The sequence below is a fragment of the Lissotriton helveticus genome, chromosome 12, assembly GCF_964261635.1.
Source record: "Lissotriton helveticus chromosome 12, aLisHel1.1, whole genome shotgun sequence".
Classification (NCBI taxonomy): Eukaryota; Metazoa; Chordata; class Amphibia; order Caudata; family Salamandridae; genus Lissotriton; species Lissotriton helveticus.
Window position 1 is genome coordinate 51,461,619 of NC_136073.1, and position 21,822 is coordinate 51,483,440.

Sequence of the window (21,822 nt, forward strand, 5' to 3'; positions counted from 1 at the left end):
CAGGGTTATTTCCCATTTCTTTCCTAGTTAAAAGTAATTTCAAGATGGCCGCCTTCGTAGTTGCCAAGCTCATCTGAAACCTGGATGTCCTTATCTCTTTCTATTAATCATCATCTTTCACTTGTCCTTTCTTGTTCCTGCCCTTTTGGAGATAATGCCTTAATAAGGAGCCATCCTCCACTCAGGATGGCCGGGGCCCAAGCCAGCAAAAGTTGACAGTGAGGAGGAGAGTGAAGTGTCTGCTCAGTGCCTGCCTTTGACCCACTGCTGTTTTAGATCTGGACATCAGCGGCGGCCGCCATTTTAAGGTCAGGCAGGCCGGGCCCTGACTCCCCAGTCTTCTTCTTTGCTCGGATCGATATTGCTTTAACCCTACCTTTAGCGCTCCTGGAATAATCCCTCCCAGCAGCAGGGGGCCGAGGTGGGCCCGCGTGGGAGTGTAGCGGGTGCTACGCGTCTGCCTATCGTGAAATAACAATCCCAGGCTACTCTGTGTCGCCGTCCTGTCTGAGCAGCAGTGATCCCTGGTAGTTCAACGGTATGCAGCGGTCCGGTGATAAGCCGTTTAGTCTCCGTTTTTTAGGCTCCACTCACCCGCGCTCCATACCTCACCTGATGTAAGGATAGGCGCAGTCTGTGGGGGTCGGAGTAGGGCTCACGCCAACGCAGGGTCCGGTCCCACGTCGTTTCGCCTCTATTTCACGGGCTCCGGGCCTCCGCTCACCACCCCTCCTCAGATGCTCTCAGTCTATGGAGGCAATAAGGCGCAGACCATTGGGGCCCTGATATCGATATCCTGTGGGCGGTGCGGGCAGAGGATCTGAGCCTCACCTCTGTCCCGTATCCTCAGCTTCGATGCGAGGACACGAAAGAAAGAGCTGAAACAATTTACTGCCCAGTAACCAGCTAGGGTCTATCTTCCCACTACAAAACAATTCTGCGCAGTGTCTTTTAGAGATCTAGAGCCAGAACCCTCAATCAACTCTTCATTATTCACCATTTGAGATAAATAAAAATGGACATTCTTTTTAACTATAGTTCCCAAAGGGTCTACAATACAGCAACCTGTTTTATGAATTTGGAACTGTATTATGCAAGATCTAGGAATTATTTGAGCTGCTCCATATCACTAGGAACCAGTGCCATCTTTACTACCATGATTAAATCATGTGTGTGTTTTATTCCCTGAAGGATGTGGACAAGATAACGTATCCCAAACCCAATCAAATTTGACATGTTTCTTTCTTTACTGTGAGCTCCTGCATTCCCTAAACTCTTCAAACATTCCTAAAGTTCTTATTAGGTTCCTCCTCCCCCTCAACATGAACTAGAACATTGATATAAAAACATACACTATGAGAAGGTCTTTCAAAATATGCTGTATAATACTTTGGAATGTAGCAGCTGCCGATGTGAACCTGGAAGGCATTCAACAAAACCTATATGCCCCCTGAGATGTAACAAAGAAAGTGGAGAGGGAGCTGATTTTTGCTAAATAGGTATTATTGTAGCAGTACAGAAGACATTGCTTAACTAGGATTTTCCTAGAATCTAGAAAATTGGACTCTCACCATGTAATTAGAAACCGGTAAGTGTGCAAACCCCTCACAGCAGGCATGTGGATCAGTGTTGCGCACAGGATTTGTGATGCTCCTCACTTTCTGAGGAGAAATGATGCTGCAGCAGAATGAATTCTTGACCAACAAAAACAATCATTAGTTCCTATAGATCATGAATTTAAAGCATCTGAAAAACACTCAAAAGATATTTAAAAAGTTAGGCAGGCAAAATAAGAGGTACAATTATTGTGACACTGGCCTCCTGAAGAACAGACCCCCTGGAGGGAAACTATGAATAACATTAGGATTTGGGTGGTAATAAAAAATGAATTGGTTTGTGGAGGAACTTCTAATCCCCTCCATTGGAGAATTCTCCTCTAGTGAAGAATCCACAAGTGCAGTTACCATGACCATAAGGAGGTAATTCTACCGACCCATTCAGGTTTAGCATTTAATCAACAATTAGAAGGATTTTTGGCTACCATCCATATCCTAATCAGGCCCTGAATGTATGTAATGAACATGCCCAAAAATGGCACAATCTCATTTCAAGAAAAATATAACATCAACCAAATGTAATCCCCAAACCTGTTGCACAGGGGGAGGTGTGAGGTCTCCATCCCACAGAGCCAAATCCCAAGAGGTTTTCTTAATGATACCTCCTGGTCTCCCAAGTGACCTTGGGTATGAACCGTCTATGCCACCATCCGCAGGCCTGTCTAGGGATCCAATGTACACCATCAGGTCCACCATGACCTCACCCTCTCAGAGGTAGCAATGATGAAGTAAATATTTGGAAACTACAATTAAGGCCCCTAAAGAATTGTAGGATTATGTGAAAGCACTAGTCCTCACTCACTGTCACCTGATTGTGAGGACACCCGTGGGTCTTGTGTTTTCACTCTTCTTTAGACATTTCAGTTCATGAGTTTGTATTTTGTTGGTTGGAGGAAGGCACTGTTGTAGCCAGATGCTGCCACAATATCACAGAGGCCCATTATGAAGATAGGAGAGGGGTCGAAAGGACAACTGGAAGAAAGCAAATTGGAAGGAGGTGGGAGGGCACTAGAACGCGATAGAAGGGCATTAAATGGTACTAGAAAGAACTTGGAAAATGAGTAGAGGGCAGCAGAGTTAGCAAGACACTACAATTGGTATAGAGATGGAAACAGAAGTTAATGAGGGCACTACTATATCTTTATAGCCTGCCACAGAGGGTTATACTGTCCATTAAAAGCCATGAAACAGCGTTATAGCCCAGAGCTGAAGGAGAGGGCCTTTAAAAAGGGAGCAGGCTTTCAATGGCCGGTAAAGCCCAGCTACGGTGGACATTAAAGCTATTAGAACATTCCACCCCTTGAGAACAGAATGTTCTAATTAAACAACACAAAGGTCTCTCGGAGCTGTAAGGTTGACTCGTACACATGGAGGTGATCGAAGGTTTATTGGAGAGCCAGAAAATGGTAACCAACACCTCTGGTATCTCCTTCCAACTGTCACCACCCGCTCTCACACAATCTAACATTACAGAACTTGTGGCATCAGGTTACCAAGAGACAGGTAACCTAGATACCACATCTCCCCTTCTTAATCATAACAACTCCACACTAACAATACATGAATAGATAATAAATAAAGGAGAAATAAGCTACACATAAATACTGGTGCTGCTTTATGTCCCATGTCCCTTCTTAATAAAGAAATCTTTAAGTGCACCTTACATAGTACATGATTCATACTTAGAACATGATTCCATACCTAACTGCTGCATACTGATATGCATTTGTATTACACTATCCCACACATACATATCACTAGGCAATCTTAGACCTATGGAAGTGCACTATTCTATTACAAAATTATTGAACTTCCTAGGTAACAATACTGTTCTTTCAACACGTGTAGTCGTTCTTCCACCACTTGAGTCACTAGCTTCAGCAATATGAGCATTCTCGATCTCTTCATTCGCTACTCCTGTAGATGCGAACTCGACTTTATGAGGTTCATCATCAGCAATATCCCACACTTTGGAATGTTGATTGCTTTCTTTGGTAGCCTGCCAATTAATAACTTTATTGCACATGAACATCCTGCAATAATGCCAAACCTTCTTGTTGCTCAGCAAGGCAGACTTGGTAAAAAACATTTACAACTTACAGTGGCTCTGAAGATTTGCTACAACCTTTATTTGTTCTACAGGCCAATTTCAATTTTAACCATTCTCCTGATCCCAAATACACATCTCTTACTTCATGTCTCCTGTTGTACTACGCTTTGCACAACTTTTGCATATTTAATAAGTTGCTTTTCACTACAGAAGGACATCATTTGCTTCAAAGTTTCATGCTTTTTAAAGCCATGTTGTTTTTCATAAATGGCTCCTTTCCTCCCAGAATTCTAAAAGGACTATAGCCCGTTGATGGGGGTTGCGATTCTGTAGACCCAAATAGTACTCCTTATTTCCTTCGCCTAATCCTGCCAGCAGTGATGACTGCCTGTACACTTCCCATTATCACCCTATTGAAACATTCTACAGCGCCATTCCCAGCAGGTTGATAAACAATCGTTTTCTTCCTCGTAATTCTATTCCTAGTTAAGAATTCTTCATGCTTCTCTGAAGAGAACTGTGGTCCATTGTCACTTAAAATGTTATGTTATGTTGTCTTGTAAAGCGCATGGCTACCCCAGCAATGGGGCATCCCAGTGTTGTAGACCACTGGGGAACCCGTCCTGGCTTTCCCTGTGAGATGATCGCTGCTGGGTATCTCCAAGGTGAAACCAGGCATCCCCTGTGTATGTGGGGGGCCGTTGTGGAGATGAGGCAAGCTAATGCCCAGAGTTGCCGAGTGTGATCCCTGGTAAGAGTAGGCACCGAAGTGAGAATTATCGAGTCCGCTGACCTCGGTCCACAACCCTGCCGCGTCAGGAATTGAACCCTGGTCTCGGGCCATCCTCTGCTTCCGGGTCTGCCGCCTCTAACCAGTGAGCCACACCACTCCATGGATTTAGGAATGCCCTCTCTCAAAAATATCTTTTCCATTTAGAAAATTCTAGCACTAGTATAGGTCACTTCAGTTACTTCAATCTCTGGCAATTTGGAATAGCAGTTGATGACCGCAATTACTTGTCTGGATACCCCCAGTCATCCAAAATGGGTCCTAAAATGTATATGCTTAAATCCAACTCAATGAATGTGATTACTTGTACCTGCAGTCTCAGACACAATGGGATGATGACCACCACAAAAGTAAAAACTCAGATCAGTAAACACCAGAGCAATGTGAGATGCAAGAGGAACACCACAAAACTGACCGGCCATTTCTTGGCCCAAGGACACACACCCAAAAACATGACCTGGGTCATCATTTAACAAATAGAGAAGACCATAGACAATCTAAAATAACGTCTTTTTGAGAAAGAACAAGGATGAATTTACCGAATGTCAACCCAAAAAACTAGATTAAATGACAATATTTCATAGAACTCTGTTTTGTAGTTACGTGTCCCTGATAATCTCTAATAACATATGGGATGCAAACTGCAGATCAGGGTTTTTGACTTCATTTTACAGTAATAACCAGCAAGAAGTGCCTCCCTCCTGGTGACTACTAAGTCACATAAATCCAATCAGAGTATTATAGTACCTTCCAATAAGATGCAATTACTCAGTTGCACTTACGGTCGCCACTGGAGAGCAAGATGTATTGCTATTGATCCCCCCTTCACTCTGAGAGAACCATCCACTTTGCATATATTGAGCAAGAATACAGAGATAATCAAATATGACATAGCAAAGCAATGGTAGGCAGATGTGGACTGGCATTCGTCCCCCATTTCCATGGTTCTGAGTGGGACGCACTAGCCATTGGAAGACAGGCTCGATCAACGGACTAGCGCTGGGATCCAACAAAATCAATTGGAGAAGATGGCATGCGCAGTCCGTGTTTCCATAGCTACCAGTTGGACGCGCAGCTTGCCATGACTTGCGATATTGCTCCACGTTGAAACTGCAATTGCAGATGCACCCTGTGGGCGGTACCTAAAAGCACAAGGACTCATTTGACAGCGTCAGTAAATACTAATTAGTGGGTAGTGAGCAAAGGTGAACCGCATGGACCTAGCAAACCTGCTAACGAGCGTCCTCTTTGACACCTAGCCTGGAAGCGTGTAGAATCTGACATAGGAGAACTTAATGTCAGAATCCTCAGAGCCACACAAGATGCGGGCTCATAAGGAGGATCGGTAGGTGCACTGGAGGGTGAGACATCTTGATGAAGTAAGTGAGGAGTATATGGGGTAGCCTCATTTAAGATAATAACAATAATTAAATTATCTTTGAAAACCAAATATTACATAGCACATTTTTCATGGCTTAGTGAGTGTGACTACAAGGTCTACCCCCTCAGAGCATCTTATGTAGTGATCGACTACCATATTATGAGTTGGTTTGTGTTTATCCACGTTGCATGCGAATGAATTCCCACACATGCATGTTCCAGTGCGGACTGCATTTGGCTTAACATATTTTCAGTGTGTTCCCACAAGAGTGAGAGGCACCTTTAAATGCCTTTGTCTATTGTTGTACCTGACTTGTGTGCATCGTCATCTGAATATTGGCTAATACTCTATTTGAAGACACAGAATGTGTGAAAATGTGACCCTACAAATGACAGTGGGGGTGTAAATCAATTATAAGATATACACCGACATGATGAAAAGTTTGTGCATGGTTCTTTCATGGGTGGTCATTCAAAAGATGCATGCAGACTCAAGGTATGACTACCTACATAACATATATGTTTTTTCATGATCTTTGCAGGAACTGTTGCAAGAGGTGACTTTTTCTCCTTGTTGAAGGGTTTTCTAAGTACAAACCTTCAATTGCATGCCTTATCGTGCGTGCGTGCGTTGATTTTTTCTGGTCCTGACAAAAGCCATATTGACCCCCAGAGGCACTCAGTTAGATGGCTGAAACATGTTGATCACATTGAGGATAGTTGAGATCAATAGAAGTCTCATAAAGATCCATGACTGTTTTTAAAATTTGACCAGGACCTCCATTATGAAAATCACTACACATGGTAGGAGTTCTTGAGCCAATTTTAAATCACACATCACCACATATACTGTCACACTCACAAAAAGCCAGCTCCGCTGTCATCAGGTGCTGCTGCACACCCTTAAAGCATTCACCAACCAGGGTGGGAATCCGATGATGAAGCATGTCACTGACTAGGATGGTGAGTGCGGGTTCTTTAAAAACACAACGGGGGTTCCAGGGCACACTTGCCACTAAGATTCTGAGAATCTAATCTTCTAACCTTTTGTCCAGTAGGTAGATAACTCATTTTTGTTTGTTGTATTTACTGATCGTCTGGGAAGGTGGACAAGTTCCCCTTTTTCCTTCTCCCCCTCTCTGATGTTTAGCTATATGCTTAAGTGTTCCCAAGGATTCTTTGGATGTTCTCTATTTCCCTGCGGTTGCCTAAAATACCAACTGTGCCTTGTCCGAGCTAGCACAAACTTGACAGATCCTCCCACATCTCTCCGTGTCCACATTAATGTCTGGCCACCAATAAGACAACTCCACTCTTCTTTTGAGTTTCACAATCTCAAGAGGTCCTTCATGATTTAACTCTAGCATCCTTTGTCTCAACCCTTTAGAAGGTATCAGCCTATCACATCTGAGAATATAACCCTCATCACTAAGGAACAATTCATCTTTAATTTACCACAACTTCTTACATTCTTCATGCAACTTGCTCATGTCCATCCACCAACAGTGATACATTGTTTTACTATCCCTAAGTTTCATCCCCTTCATAACCAGCTTTCAAACCCTCAATCAGTATTGCCGCTATACCTTTCTCAACCAGGCCACCCTATAATTATCCCACTCATTACTGATATGATCACACAATAGTAAAGGAGAACCGCTTAAACAGTCCAATATCCTGTTCTTTTCCCAGGTAAATATTAACATTGTATGTGAAATCTAACAATCTCAAAGTCATCCTCATTATACATTGTGTGCCCTCATTATTCCATTAGATATGAGTACTTTCACCAATGGCTTATGGTTGGTACGGAGTTTAAACCTGTGTTAGAAATGGGGGTCTCTAGTTGACAATGGTTTGCACATTTGTCCAAATAGGGACCCTTGCTTCTAGTCAGGGTAAGGGAGTTACATCCTTAGACAACCCCTGCTCACCCCCTTGGTAGCTTGGCACGAGCAGACAGGCTTATCTCAGAGGCAGTGTGTAAAGCATTTGTGAAAACCTACAGTAACACAGTGAAAACACTACAAATGGACAACACACCAGTTTAGAAAAATATGCAAACTTTATCTAAACCAAACTAGAATAAAACAACAAAAATCCAACATACAGTTATTAAGATATGACTTTTAAAAGGTAAAAACAGTTTTGTCCATAGCAAAATATAGATGTGACACTTTCAACACAAAGTTCCTTGGATGATTCAAAATCATGAGCAAAAACAGCCGCAGGGAAGGTGATGCGTCACTTCCTTGCTCCAGGGGAGGTGATGCGTTGGTTCCTTACTGCCACGCAGGGGAGGTGATGCATCGGTTTCTTACTGGAGAGGGGGTGATGCATCTGTTTCTTACTGTGCCGGGTGGTGATGCGCTAGTTTCTTACTGTGGCCCTGGTGTTGTTGTAGACTTGGCACCCCAGTGCGATGTGTCGGGAGTCAGGGAGTCAGGAAAGTGTTGATTCTTGCAGCCGCACACAGGGCCTGCGTCGGAGTCGGACTTTGGCAAGCAGTGCACGAGATTCGGTGTGCAGTGGTTTCTCCAGTCACAGGTAGGTGCTGCGTTGGTTTCTTCAGCGGCACGGCGGTGATGCTTGGAAATTCTTCACGCACAGCGATGTTGTGTCGAACACAGGTGCGGATGCATCACACTTCCTCAGTTGCTTCAAGTTTTTTCAGCTCCCAGCAGCAAGAAAACCTCCAGAGGCCCAACTAAGGAACAGGCACCTCTTGGCAGGTCAGAACTCCCAGCAAGGGAGTTCAGGGGAGCTGGTGGTGAAGTCTTTGTATCCCTGAGAATTCCGAATAGAAGGCAACCTCTACTTCAAGCCCTTGGTAATCTTCTTCAAGCAGAATACTCAGCACAAAGCAAAGTCTTTGTCCTCTACTTGCAGGAAACAGCCATTGCAGGCCAACCCCACACAGCATGCAGCAACGGGGCAGTACCTCTCCTTTGGTTTCTCCAGCTCTTCTCCTTAGCAGAGGTTCCTCTTGAGTCCAGAAGTTATCTAAACTTCTGGGGTCTGGGTCCCAATATTTATACTGCATTTCACTTTGTTCTCTTGTAGCTGAGCAGAATGTACCCACCCTCCTCCTGAAGCCCCAGTGACAATGTGCAGGAGGAGGGAAGAAAGAAGGCTGCCTGTGTCCTCCTGTGTATTAGGACATTGAAATGTTGAGTGCAGTGGCCTATTCCTGTTCATATAGGCTGCTGCTGCTCCATTGTCTTCAATAGAGCTCTCAACATTCCAATGTTCTCATAGGAGTTGGGAAAGAGATGGAAGGACTCTAGAACTGACTGGAAGGAGGTTAAATAGCACTAGAAAGAGATGGACAGAAAAATGGAGAGTAATGGAATTGGGAGGGAGATGGATTCAAAACTGTACGGCACTATCAGGAGATGGGATTGCCCAAGATTAGGGAAGAAGGAAGGACAGTTGATTTGGGATCGAGAAGAGAAGTCACTAAAAGTAATTGGAAAGAAGCTGGGGCATTGGAAGGAGATTGGATGTGGATTAAAAAGAGCTGTGAAACAGACAGAAAGGAAGCATGGATGTTGATGCGAAGGTAGTATAGGGGAATTATTATAAATGTACAGATAGGCAGGAAGGCTTTATGGCGCTGGAGCAAGTTGAGAAGGGGCTGGGAAGAGTTGCTAAGCCAATGGGACAGGATTTGCGATGTAATTTGGCTTGCTAGCATGTTGTGTCCTACATTCAGATGTCACAATGTCATGATCATCACTATTTTTCCTTATCTGTTTACAGGATTCCTCAGGGACCTCACTGGGGGCTTCACGGTCTCATTCATTGTCTTTGCGGGATTCACGCTAGCTGGGAGTGGAATTATGATGTGCAGCCCCTCGTTCTTCACAAGAACCCCATTGCCTTGCCAAATGAAGAAGAACAGTGAATTGCCACATACTGAAGAGGAGCCTCCGGCGCCCAGCACTATGATGAGACTTTCATCCATGGACTAATCTCTGGACAGCTCAAAGAACAACGGACTGTATACTGTGTCCAGTTAGTGATCATCATCTTTGAAAAGCACAAAATGGCCTCGGTGTGCAATATCAGGAAATTGTCTCTCTTTTCCACTTTGGACAAGAGTGGTTTAGAGGGGGTGAGAGTACCAGGGTTTGTTTATCCATCTTTTCTATTTTCAGGTGTGCTAAAATGTAAGAAGCAAACACACTTGCTCCTGATATAAAATGCATGATGACTAACATATAGAGCTCAAGACCCCATTAGTCATGCAAAATATGATCATGACAGTCATCTTCAGCCAGAGCTTTGTACTGGTTATGAGAAGGGAGCAGCACCAGCCAAGATTTCCATCCCCTTCTAAGGGAGAATGGTTAACAGGGGACATGAGCCTCGGTGGCCATCGCCTTACTGCCATGGTGTATCATGATCACTGTGGAAGAGTGCATCTTCAACAAAACCAAACCACTGAGCAACCATAGAATGCTTGGAGCTGCTACATAATTTGTATCTTCATAGCCACAATTTTGCACTTGAGTGCACATAACTTGGTTCCAGCTCTGTACTTCTTCTGCAAGAGCAACAAAGATAACCTGTTCTACAATTTTCATGAAAGTCTCAGCGTCAGATCCAGATTTGATTTCTACTGAATAGATGTTTGCGCTCACATACAGTTGTGGTCTTTAAAGGTAAAAGATAGTGTTCAATCATAGTGTATTGTAATTAAAAGACAAACACATGGCATTCACGGCATGCTGAGGACTGATATTAGCAGAATCTTCCACCAATGTTTTTTGAGTAGAATATTGGCAGTGCCTTGCCTGAAATTGTGTGGGATGCAGTTAAGGCTAGTTTCAGAGGTGGAACTATGAGCTGTACCCTTAAGAGGAAGAAACAGCAGTCTAAATTGATTAGGATACTTTCTGACACTTCGATGTAACTCAAAAAAGAACTAACAACCATAATATTAGATTACGAAAAGATATCAGCACTAAAATTTCTTCGTGAATTGAAATAAATCACAAACTTACACAGAAGTGTAAGCTTACCTTTGTGAACCAGACCCCCAGTGTTTAAAGGATATACAACTAGGCTACTGGCGTATGCAGGTGATGTGGCAAATATGATCACAAATCCAGGAAACCGTGATGCATGAAATTGAGTTGGAAGCTTGGCTTTTTGGGAGTGTTTCTGGCTATCTCATAAATAGCTGGAAGACACAGATGGTTTCCAATAAGCACTACCATTTTGCAGACAATAGAAAGACTCAGTGTGGCACATACCATTGAGTTAAAATTACTGCTTCAGCAGGACTGAATGTCCCACTAAATTACGATTCTCTATTAAAAAAGATGAGGACTGATCTGAAATGGATGAACAATCTACTAGTTACAATCATTAGGCACTGTAATACAATAAAGATTGCGCTACCCAATATACTGTATTTGTATAGGGAGATAGTATTAGAAATAGGCACTAAGAGCCTGATTATGAGTTTGGCGATGTGGATGCAGCTCACCAAGCCGACTGCCCGATCCTACACCGTTAATCTGTGTGTGCACTGCCTGCCAGATCATGAGTTTCCTCACATCTGGTGGGCTTTTTTATAGCAGTCCTACAGTGGTGCCTCAGAAAATAGGCACTGCAATCTAAACATCAAAAACAATTCCTACATTGCATAGACTGTAAAGCCCATGTCATGCATGAACTAGGGTGCATGCACACAGGGGAGCACATGTATACATGCATACACCTTTGTTTAATGACTGACCGCTGCGCCACCATCATGAAATGGCAGTTCCCTGGCGGTTGCGGCAGTACAATGGCAGTGTGACCAGCAAAGTTGTAATTGAAAGGTCGGACAGCCGAAGCAGCAGCGGCTGGACTGTCACCACCATGACCCAGCGAGTCTGGTTGTCCTCGGACCGCTAGTCTTGTAATTAGGCCCCTAAGTGGTTTCATAAATTAGACTATATCAGCAGTAATTTTCTTTAGGAATACAGAAGGACAAAGAGAGCTCTAAAGTTTATGCGATTGCCACCAGAAAAGAGAGGATGGGTGTTCTATAATTTCATATGTTATTGCTATGATTGAATTGAATTGAATTGTGTGTCTTGTAAAGCGCACTGCTACCCGCACCGCAGGCCTCGTAGCGCTATAGACCGCTGGGGAACCTGTCCTGGCTTTCCCTGTGAGATAGTCCCTCCTGGGAGTCTCCAAGGTGAAACCAGGCATCCCCGGCGTTTGTGAGGGGCCGTTGTGGAGATGAGGCAAGCTTAATGCCCAGAGTTGCCGAGTGTGATCCCTGGTTAGAGTAGGCACAGAGGCGAGAATTATCGAGTCCGCTGATCCTGGTCCAAGACCCTGCCGCGTCGGGAATCGAACCCTGGTCCCAGGCCGTTCTCTGCTCTCGGGTCTTCTGCCTCTAACCAGTGAGCCACACCACTCCACTTGATTCAATGCTGCAACATCTGAAATATCTGATCATAGGACAGGTGGTCAATTAGAAGAATGTTCATGAACTTTACAAATATAGCCTGGATAAAAAGAACTCCTTCCTACCAAAATTCATTGAGCAAAGTTAATTTCTAAAAGTCCGATTTAAGACAACAGTAGCTGTCATTAAAATATGGATTAAAATTGCTACCCTGTGGAATATGACTAAATATGATGGCATTCACTGTTATTTCCTGTTATGTTTTATGATAGGTATTGTCAAGTATGGAAGCATGGAAATATGGAAGCAAGCTTCGGTCAGTAGCGTTGAGGATATTTTTGTAAAAATGCAACTATGCGATTTTTAATATATTCACGACAAATTTAACATTGAAAAGTAGAATTTTTTCAAACATTTACAGATTAGAAGCTATTTTTCAAATTGGATGCAATATTGCTTTGATCTTTTAGGATACTAATAATACAGTCTCAAACTGCTGAGGGGGGACAAAAATCCAAACCCTGTATGATCATTTTTCTTACCATCACAAAGATGATGTTCCCTTAAAGTCATTTAAGCGATCAGATAGACTAGATATTGACTAAAGTATGGAAACTTGTTTTCAGAAATCCTTAAACATTGGCCCCACAGTATTATTTTCCACCAAATTAAAAAACTCAACATTTCAAAACAATATATAACCTTTGTTATACTCCATTAAAGCACTTTAACTGGGGGAGGTGCCCAAACTCCCATTGTTTAAGGTGAGGCGCTACCAAAATAGATGTGATTCATAATTTCGCTACATGTGCTAAACTGACTGAATCATAAGAGAAGATACAGGATTTCAGGGGCACAATAGTGTGCAATCAGATCAACTCATTCTACTTGGTATAGAGGGGCAGACACTGCAGGATCCAGCCATCTGTTACCCCTTATTTGTGGCAATGGCAGCTGCCAGAATTTGCATTACCACTGAATCCTGACCCACCATTGTATCAGCAGAGGCTACCTCAATACTTACCTAGCTACTACATGGAAGAAAGCCTGTACGGTGCCATGGGGAAAAGAGTTAGGAGTGAATGTTCTAAGATCTGGGCCCCACTCTCTAGTTGGTTATCAAATGTAGGCTCGTGATTAATGGGTTAGTCAACCTGCATGAATTCTGTCTAGGGGTTGTCCAACATATAATGAATTTGCAGTTCAACAACGGACGTTTACTTGGGGGCTTTAATTTATTTAAGGAAAGAATAAGATCTCATTATATACCAAGCTCTAGGGCAAGGTTCTCCAAAGTAAACCATAGAGGGCCGGTACCATGCCAGATTTTAAGATAACTACATTTATCTAAATAGGGATATGCTAAATATCTAGCATAGAACGAGCCTTCCAGGACCGACTTTGGAGAGCCCTGCTCAGGGAGATGATTTATAGCGTACCCATTTCCAAATATAATCCAAATGAAAAATACGTTTTAGTGAGTAATCTATCTGCCTGGATAGCTAATGTTATCATTCATAGCAGTTTGTATGAACTATATGTGAATTTTGTAAGGTTTAAATGTATTTATCTGCCTTTGTAATATTCCTCCAAAAATACTAAAACAATAAAAAGGTATTGAACCCCGCTGAGAAGTGCATGTATTCTGTATCTGCTCATTTAAAGTGCTGCTGTTTTGGCTTAGGAGCAAAGGACTCATGGGTGGTACTGCAGAGTGAATCTGGATACTTCAGTGGTGTGTGGATAAGCCTCTGAATTGTGAGTTGTTGTAGGTCCCATTATCGAAAGACTTCAAATGGGTGGGGGGGGGGTGTCCAAACCCCCAATGTTCAAGGTGTGGAGCTACTGAAATAGATGTGATTCATTATGTCACCTAGACAGTCCAGTGATGGTCAGACCACCGGCTAGCTAATCCATGCCACTACCTCCAAACTGGGAAGGCTGAGGAGTTTTAATGCACAGTGTAATGGTAGATAGTTGCAACGCCGCGGGATGCAGGGTACGACAACTTTACTCCTGGACGGTAAATATTGCTTAAGTGAAGTTTCTATGGTTTGCTGGGCCCAGAACTCTTGATGAACTTAAATTAATTTGTGTACTGAAACAGGGTCTGGGGCTCTTTGAGCAAGACTGCGAAGATCAGGGGGACAGATCCTTGCAGGCGGCACAAGATTAAATGAAATCCTTGCTCTGAATTAAATGTCCATGAACAAGAGTGGAAGAGAGGCGCTTTGGAAAGCAGATGGACCCTGCTCTAAATGCTGGATCCTTGATAGAACTCTGTAAATAACACAGATGAAGGCTGAGGGGTATAGTGCTCACCTGAGGAGGGCTCAGCAGTGGATAGAGAATCATGTAGGTCTAGGGAATCCAGGGCACAATATGACACCTGCTTTTGGTGTTTTGTACTTTGTGTTTATGTAGGTCGTGCATCACATCTGGCTGACTTAGCCACATAATTTTCAGGAGGTAGGCATTTGTGGGGTGGTGGGGTAGATGGTTTGCAGATCAGCATGCCAGTGTGAACACTGGGCACTCCTTTCAACACATGCCAAGTTAGAAGCCCACAGCTAGCTACTAGGGTTACAAGTATTTATCTGGGTAGAGTACAGTGCTAGGGATTGGTCCGCATTTCTTCGACAATTGGCTCTGATTGCTTTCCACGCCTGACGTCAGTTCTGTCCTACAGAAGATTCTACTGACACCAGAATGTTTGCTAGCCCAGGGTTTGCTTCTGCTCATTTCTGAGGCATCTGACCCGGCTCATTGATTGAACGGCCTTGTTTAGCCGCCCAGCACTTACGTTTTTCTTTCCTGAGAGCCCCCAACATGGACCGCTTGGCTTCGACATTGGCATCCTGTTCAACTTACTCACTATGCATCGCTGGTGGTAATGCCCACATGGCTGGGATGGCAACCATGGCAAGGATATGCTAAGTGCCAAAGTCTCCACAGTGGTGCACAGCCCCGTCACAGCAAGGAGTGCTGCAGCAGACAGCAGGACTGCCCGTCCACCTATGTAAGTGCACAGTGCCTGCGTGCTGTAAGCATCGATGGTTTGTATTGGAAATGCTGGAGGTGTTCTTTTTTTAAATTGTATTATTTTTCTATTTATTGTTTGTCCTCATACGCCATTACATCTTTCCAGTACATTGCTGATTTCCTCTGCTTTCCCCCTTCGTACTGGCACCAACAGGGACGTTCTGATCTTAATGGATTGCACTTTACACAGAACCTCTCAAATTGGTCCATTCCACTCTTCTATCTACTCGTCCCTGGAACTGACTCGAGTGGTGAAGTATGTCAAGAAAGAGGCATAATCATAGGACTAAACTACCCCCGATTTAGTCTAAAGACTATCCAACCAGCTTATACAAGGTCCCTAGAAGGCAACCTTCTTACTGTTCTCTTTTCTTGTAGCTATATTCCTTTTTATTACATATTTAATAGCGTTTACCCAGTCTAAAAATGTCGGGGGTACTTTTAATACAACATTTACAAATTTCTCTTCGGGCCAGTAAAATAAGATAAAAACACAGCTTATTAGAATCCAAAGGTAGGCTTTCATACCAATCGAGGAGACCAAAGAAGAAGAGAGAGGTGCTCACCTTTATATCGACCCCAAATATTCCTTCCATACCTTTTAACACAGGGTCCCAAAACTTCTGAATTATTGGACAACTTACAAACATATGTTCATCATTAGCTTTTTCTTTTCGGCACTTTGGACAGCATGAAGTAACACCTTTTGCAAATTTAGATTGTTTTTGAGGTGACCAATAGACTCTATGGAGAGAGAAGAGATGATTTCTCCTTAAATTGGCAGCTTGAACTGGAACATGCAGTAATTCAAAAGATACCTGCCATAGTGTTTCTGTATCGACGTCTGGCAAGTACTCTCCCCACAACCACGCTGGCAGTGTAAAGTCGCACTCTGCCAAATCAATCAGACACCAGTAGAGATTTGCCACTTCTTTTTTGTTTTGCTGCCTGGTTCTCAGAGAAATCTCTAAGTCGTTTGTAAAACCAATCGGTATTCCAATCTTTTGAGTCCAGCTTTTTATTTGTAAATATTTAAATTTGGATATCTGATTGTCTGTCATATGCTTCATCTCCTCCCAAGATATCAAGCATCCTTCTGGAATCAGTTGGGCCCAACAGTTCACTCCGGCAGTTTTTAAAGGTACAGCTAACAAATCTTTAGTCCACTCAGGTGAGCCAGGGATGTCCCATATAGGGGCCATAGCGCTGTAATAACTAATTTTTGACAGTTTTCTAATTTTGCTCCAAGTAATTGCTAGGTCTTTTAAAACTTTGAATCGAACTTTCTTGAAGAAACGTGGGTCTCCAAATTTATACAGATATGCATGATCTGCTTCTTTTATGTCCTGGAGCATTTCCTTGGACATTTTACCTATATCCGACTGTTCTGGTTCATTCATAAACATTTTCCCTGCCTTCATTTGGAAAACCCACGCATAAATGAGTAAGTCAGGAGCACAAAAGCCTCCCTTGTTTTTTCTTCTTCTAAGTTTCTTCCAAGAAATTCTGATGCCCTTGGATGCCCATGTAAATGAATTCAATTTTGACTGGATTTTCCTAAAACTATTCGCCTTAAAAGCTAGGGGTATGTTTTGAAATAAGAAATTGACCCTTCCTATTAATGTTAGGGGTAAATATGCCCAGCTTTTTATGGAGTCGGAGATTTCCTTGACGATTTTACATAAGTTTGTGTTGGGTATATAATTGATGTCCTGAGTAATTTTTATTCCCAAATATCTAATTTCTCTTTTTATTTTTATTTTAAATTTTTTTTTAAGAACCTTTATTGTTACTTCAAGTAAATACAAGCATGGGCCTACAACCACCCCGGCCGGCCGCTAGTCAAATCGTAAGTACAGCAAATCAATATAGAAAAATACAGCAGCCCGAAAATCGGGGTCTAATAAGTGTCCAGGATATAACGTGTATTCGAGCGTACTGTGCAAGATTCAGGAGTCAAGAAGGTTCATTTTATAATAAAGAAAAACTCAAAATCAATGCCATACAGTCATACATGGTCCTACAATAGCAAGCATGAAGCAGGAAATCCGCAAATAGTGCAAATACGTTTGAAGTATTGGGGGTAAGGCATACGAGTCAGGATAAATGTAAAAACAAACACGTGTCATAGCGAGCTGCACCCCACCCCTCAGAACGAAACATACTGTAGGAAACATGAAAAACGACGACACCAAAAAGGAAGAAAGACAAAGGGCCATAGAAACAAAGAAAGGACAGAGTAACAAACCCCACCCCCCACCCTGCACCCCTGCAGAAGGCTACGGCCTATCCCCCCCCCCAGCAGCGTGCCTGTCACCCTAAATAAGAGACCCGAAATATAGAAAAAGAGAAAAAGAAGAAAAAGAGAAAAAATGTGGGGAAGGGCCAACGATCTAGCCACCCGGCCCCCTCTCCACCACCGCGCGCAGTAAACATCCTAAAAGCAAGATCAGAATAGCCACGGAAAACAGTAATCACCAATAGCACAATCAATATCATCCCCGCTGAGTGTCCCCCAAATCGCCTTCAGCCAACAACAAGGTCCACCTCGTCATAGACGGTTTCACTCCTGGCCTTTTCTATCAGTAGTACCAACATACGTCCACTTATCAATCGGCATGCAGAGCAGCGTGGAGGGTCCGAGTGATCCGGGCGGACCGGGCAATGTTGTTACTCCATGGGACTTCAGCCACCAAAACACAGCCGAATATGCATGGCGGAAATCCGTCTGTGCCAGTATTGACTCCGAAAACATCCTCCAGTCCGAACACAGTCTCACCAGCCAGGAAGAGAGAGTCACACCTTCCGGTAAGCGCCGAAACGCCGCCGGGGCAGTCCAAACCATAGATCGACGTTGTTTCCCCAGCTGCCGAATAGAGAAGTGCGCCGACAAGTCATTGACGTGTAGAACAGATCTGTCCAAAGCGATCTCATGAACCGGGTCTTCCAGCTTCTCCACGAACATAGGCGTAGCTGGAGCACTCATCACTGACGCAGAGGCGGGCACATAGGCGCTTCCTTGGGATCGAGTCATGCCCGTGTGGAACGGTGGGACAACAATGGCAGCCATCCTTCGTCCCAGATCCAGGGCGTCCCGGATCAGGGTCATATGCAGGGTTGTTAAAGCAGCCAGGATATCTCTGGACGTGGGTTCTTTCTCTTGTCGCCAGGCCCCAGGACTCTCCCGCACAGTGGCTTCTCTGCCTGGGTGTGGTGTGCGTAAGAGGGCGCCATCCGCCATCTTAGCTGATCCGGCCTCGTCCTTCTCCATCTCACCTCGGGACCGGGCCTCACACCAGGGAGCAACAGGAGTCACAACGAGGATCCCGAAAGTCAAGGCAGGCTTCCCAGCGGAGGGCCAACAAAAGGCTAAACAAAATCTCCGCCGCTCCCCGGGAGCCGCTCACCGATTCCGGGAGAAGTCAATAATCATGCCAGGATACAACACTGGAAAGGGGGCCAAGTATCGTGCACACCCCTCGATCCTGCTTTACCGCACGTCCACAAGGCACTCCGCTAGATGGACTGGGTCGGCACTGTCGCCATCGGCCCATCAGATCTCCGGTTCCCTCCGGCCGACTCTTCACCTCCACCAGAGGCCGCTGTTGTCGCAGTCGCGGCCGGCTACTCTCCTCACTCGACACCCCGGTCCCAGCTCTGTGAAGGCCGCAAAACAGTCGGGGACATGTCCACGGGTCTGCCGCACGTAAAAGCCTCAGGAGTAAACGGTTAGTGATAGTTGTCCTTCGCCTACTTAAATATGCCGTTACGGCTCAGGATAGTTGCCAGGATGTATGCGCGGGGTGAGAAGGCTCACGGAGCCGAGCGTTTATGCAGCCATCTCGGTCGCCATCTTGGCTCCTCCCTAATTTCTCTTTTTAATTTTAGTTCGGGGGGGGGACTCTAACATTCCAAGCCATGCACTCAGTTTTCAACTAATTTATCTCGTATCCTGAGTTGTTACCAAATTGGTGAGTTAAACTATATACAATTGGAATAGATCTTTCTAGATCTGACCTATATACCATGATATCATCGGCATACAGTAACATTTTTTGCTCCCAACTGCCAGATCTAAAAGGAAGTATGTCGTCATGTGCCCTAATTCCCTCTGCAAAGCATTCTATGTACAAATTAAAAAGCATTGGGGACAGGGGGCAGCTATGCCTTGTACCTCTTTGCACTTGTATAGGAGAGGGGAGGTTCCCATTTATTAATATTCTAACTGTTGGGGCTTTATAAATTGCTGAAATTACTCTCGAGAAGTTTCCCCCAAATTGCATTTTTCTAGTACCTTATTTAGAAAAGCCCAATTCACGCTGTCAAACGCTTTCGTAGCGTTCAATGTAATAACAGCTAATGGTAAGTTATATAGGGTTGCAAGATCAATAGAGCCAACCAGATTGTAAATTAAATCTTGCATCCCTCTTCCTCTCACGAAATTCTTTTGATCCTGGTGTATGAGACCACTCATGATGCCATTCAATCTCTCTGCCAAGACCTTGAAAAAGATTTTATAATCAAGGTTTAGCAGAGAGATCGGTCTATATGAATCGCATTGTTTTGGGGGCTACAGAGGTTTTAATATCAAGGCCACGGTTGCCTCACCCCAAGAGGGGGGCATAGACCCACCTTCCTCAAAGATATGAGAAAACAGTTTATCCGTTACAGGGATCAAAGGTACCGCTAAAGATTTATATAGCTCTGCCGGTAGGTCATCTGGCCCTGGGGCTTTACCTTTCTTACCTGAATCTATTGCTTTCCTAATCTCGTACTGTGATATAGATTTGTTAAAGTTACCAGAGGAATCATCACTAATCGCTTTTACAGGATACCGCTGTAACCATGCTTCCATGGTGGCTTCGTGTGGGTTCAAATCTTCCCTATAGACTGATTCAAAATGTTTTCGGAAAACCTCATCAATATCTGCAGGATTTTGACACATTTTCCCGGTAAAGTTACATATCACCTCCTTTATATTGCTTCTAACTAAGTCCTGTTTAGTTTTCCGACAAGAAGCTTGCCGGATTTTTCCCCATATTCAAAATGAGCCATCTTGCTCACCTTCCACCTGTTTTGTAGTCTGGCATCTAGTATCGCTGCCAAATCCATTTTAAGAGATAATAGTCTTTCAGTGATATTTTGTTCTGTATCATCTTGTGTCATGGAATGATGTTGTAGCTCTTGAATTTTGTTCTCTATATCCATTATTTCATTTTTATATTTCTTCTGTCTTGCAATTTGAATAGAGGTTACACATCCCCTTAAATAGGCTTTGTATGAATCCCACAATATCTCTATAGAGGTGCTTTCTAAATTAGTTGAAAAGTAAGCCTCAGTTTCTGCCACTGATCTATCTATAATCTCTTCCTCTGCCAGAATCGCACAATCTAGGGTCCATCTTGTCTTAGTTGGGGCATTAGGAAGCTTCAACGTTAACGTTACAGCTGCATGGTCCGATAGGTGTACACCTAAGTGTTTAATTTCTGATACCCCTGACTTCAACGTTACACTAATTTAAAAAAAGTCTAACCTAGACTTGTGACCATGTTTTTTGTTATGAAACGTATAGCTTATTTTCCCTCCTACTCTTTCTCTCCATATGTCAATCCACCCCAGTTGCTTCATTGTATTTCTCAATAAAGATCTCATTTTATTATTCTGTGGAGTTTTACTCTTTAGAGACCTATCCAGAACAGGATCCAAGACAAGATTGAAGTCTCCTTCCAGTATTAGGGGGTCTCGAAATAACAGTAACACAGCATATACAATTTTTAATGGGTCCGGGTCATCTAGGTTAGGACCGTAATAACCAGCGATCGTCAATTTGTGAGAGAAGAACTTCACATTTGCTACGACACATCTACCAATCTTATCCACTTTAGCCCCCTCTACTAAAATGGCTGGGTGTTTCTTTATAACAATTGCTACCCCCTTCGCAGTTGTTTGCTGTGTAGTGCAAATGACCTCCTTAATTCAGCTTTTACTGTTGCCTAATTCCTCATCTCAGCCTCAACTAGATGCGTTTCCTGTAAAATTAAAATTAGCTCAGAACTATCCTTTAAATATTGAAATATCCTCTCCATCCTCTGTTTCACCCTCAACCCATTTAGATTCCATGTCAACACCTTCAAAAATGTTGAAGGGTCAACTTAAATCTGTGCCCTATCTCATGAAGATTGGAGGAACAGCTTTTTGTAATTTTATATGGCGAATCAGACTCTTTATTTTTGTATTTTTTCCCTATGCTCCTCACCCAGTGACCCCCCCATATTCCACTCCCTCCCACCCTTGTGCTCCCCAGGAGAACCCCCATTGTTTCACTCATGGCCCTACCCTGGCCTTTGAGGCTACCCTCTCCCAAGTAGGGACAGCTCATACTTTATTGCTATTCAGGAGAAAAAATACTATTAACTTAAAAATTATATATATATATATATATATATATATATGTTCCTTTTCACTTCGCTCGATGCTGCGGCATCCCAGTCCTGCTGCTTAGACCGGATTTCAGAACGAACAAGTAAGA

General features: G+C 43.5%; 1 protein-coding gene across 1 annotated transcript in view; it reads left to right on the forward strand.

The window, feature by feature from the left end:
• The window catches only part of LOC144798256 (monocarboxylate transporter 13-like), a 220,835-nt gene extending 206,958 nt beyond the window's left edge, over positions 1 to 13,877 (forward strand). The window contains exon 5 of the mRNA XM_078669015.1: positions 9,599 to 13,877. Coding sequence (XP_078525141.1) covers positions 9,599 to 9,810 — 212 coding nt within the window. The 3' untranslated portion in view covers positions 9,811 to 13,877. The remainder of the gene's footprint in view (positions 1 to 9,598) is intronic.
• Positions 13,878 to 21,822: the final 7,945 nt, after the last annotated feature.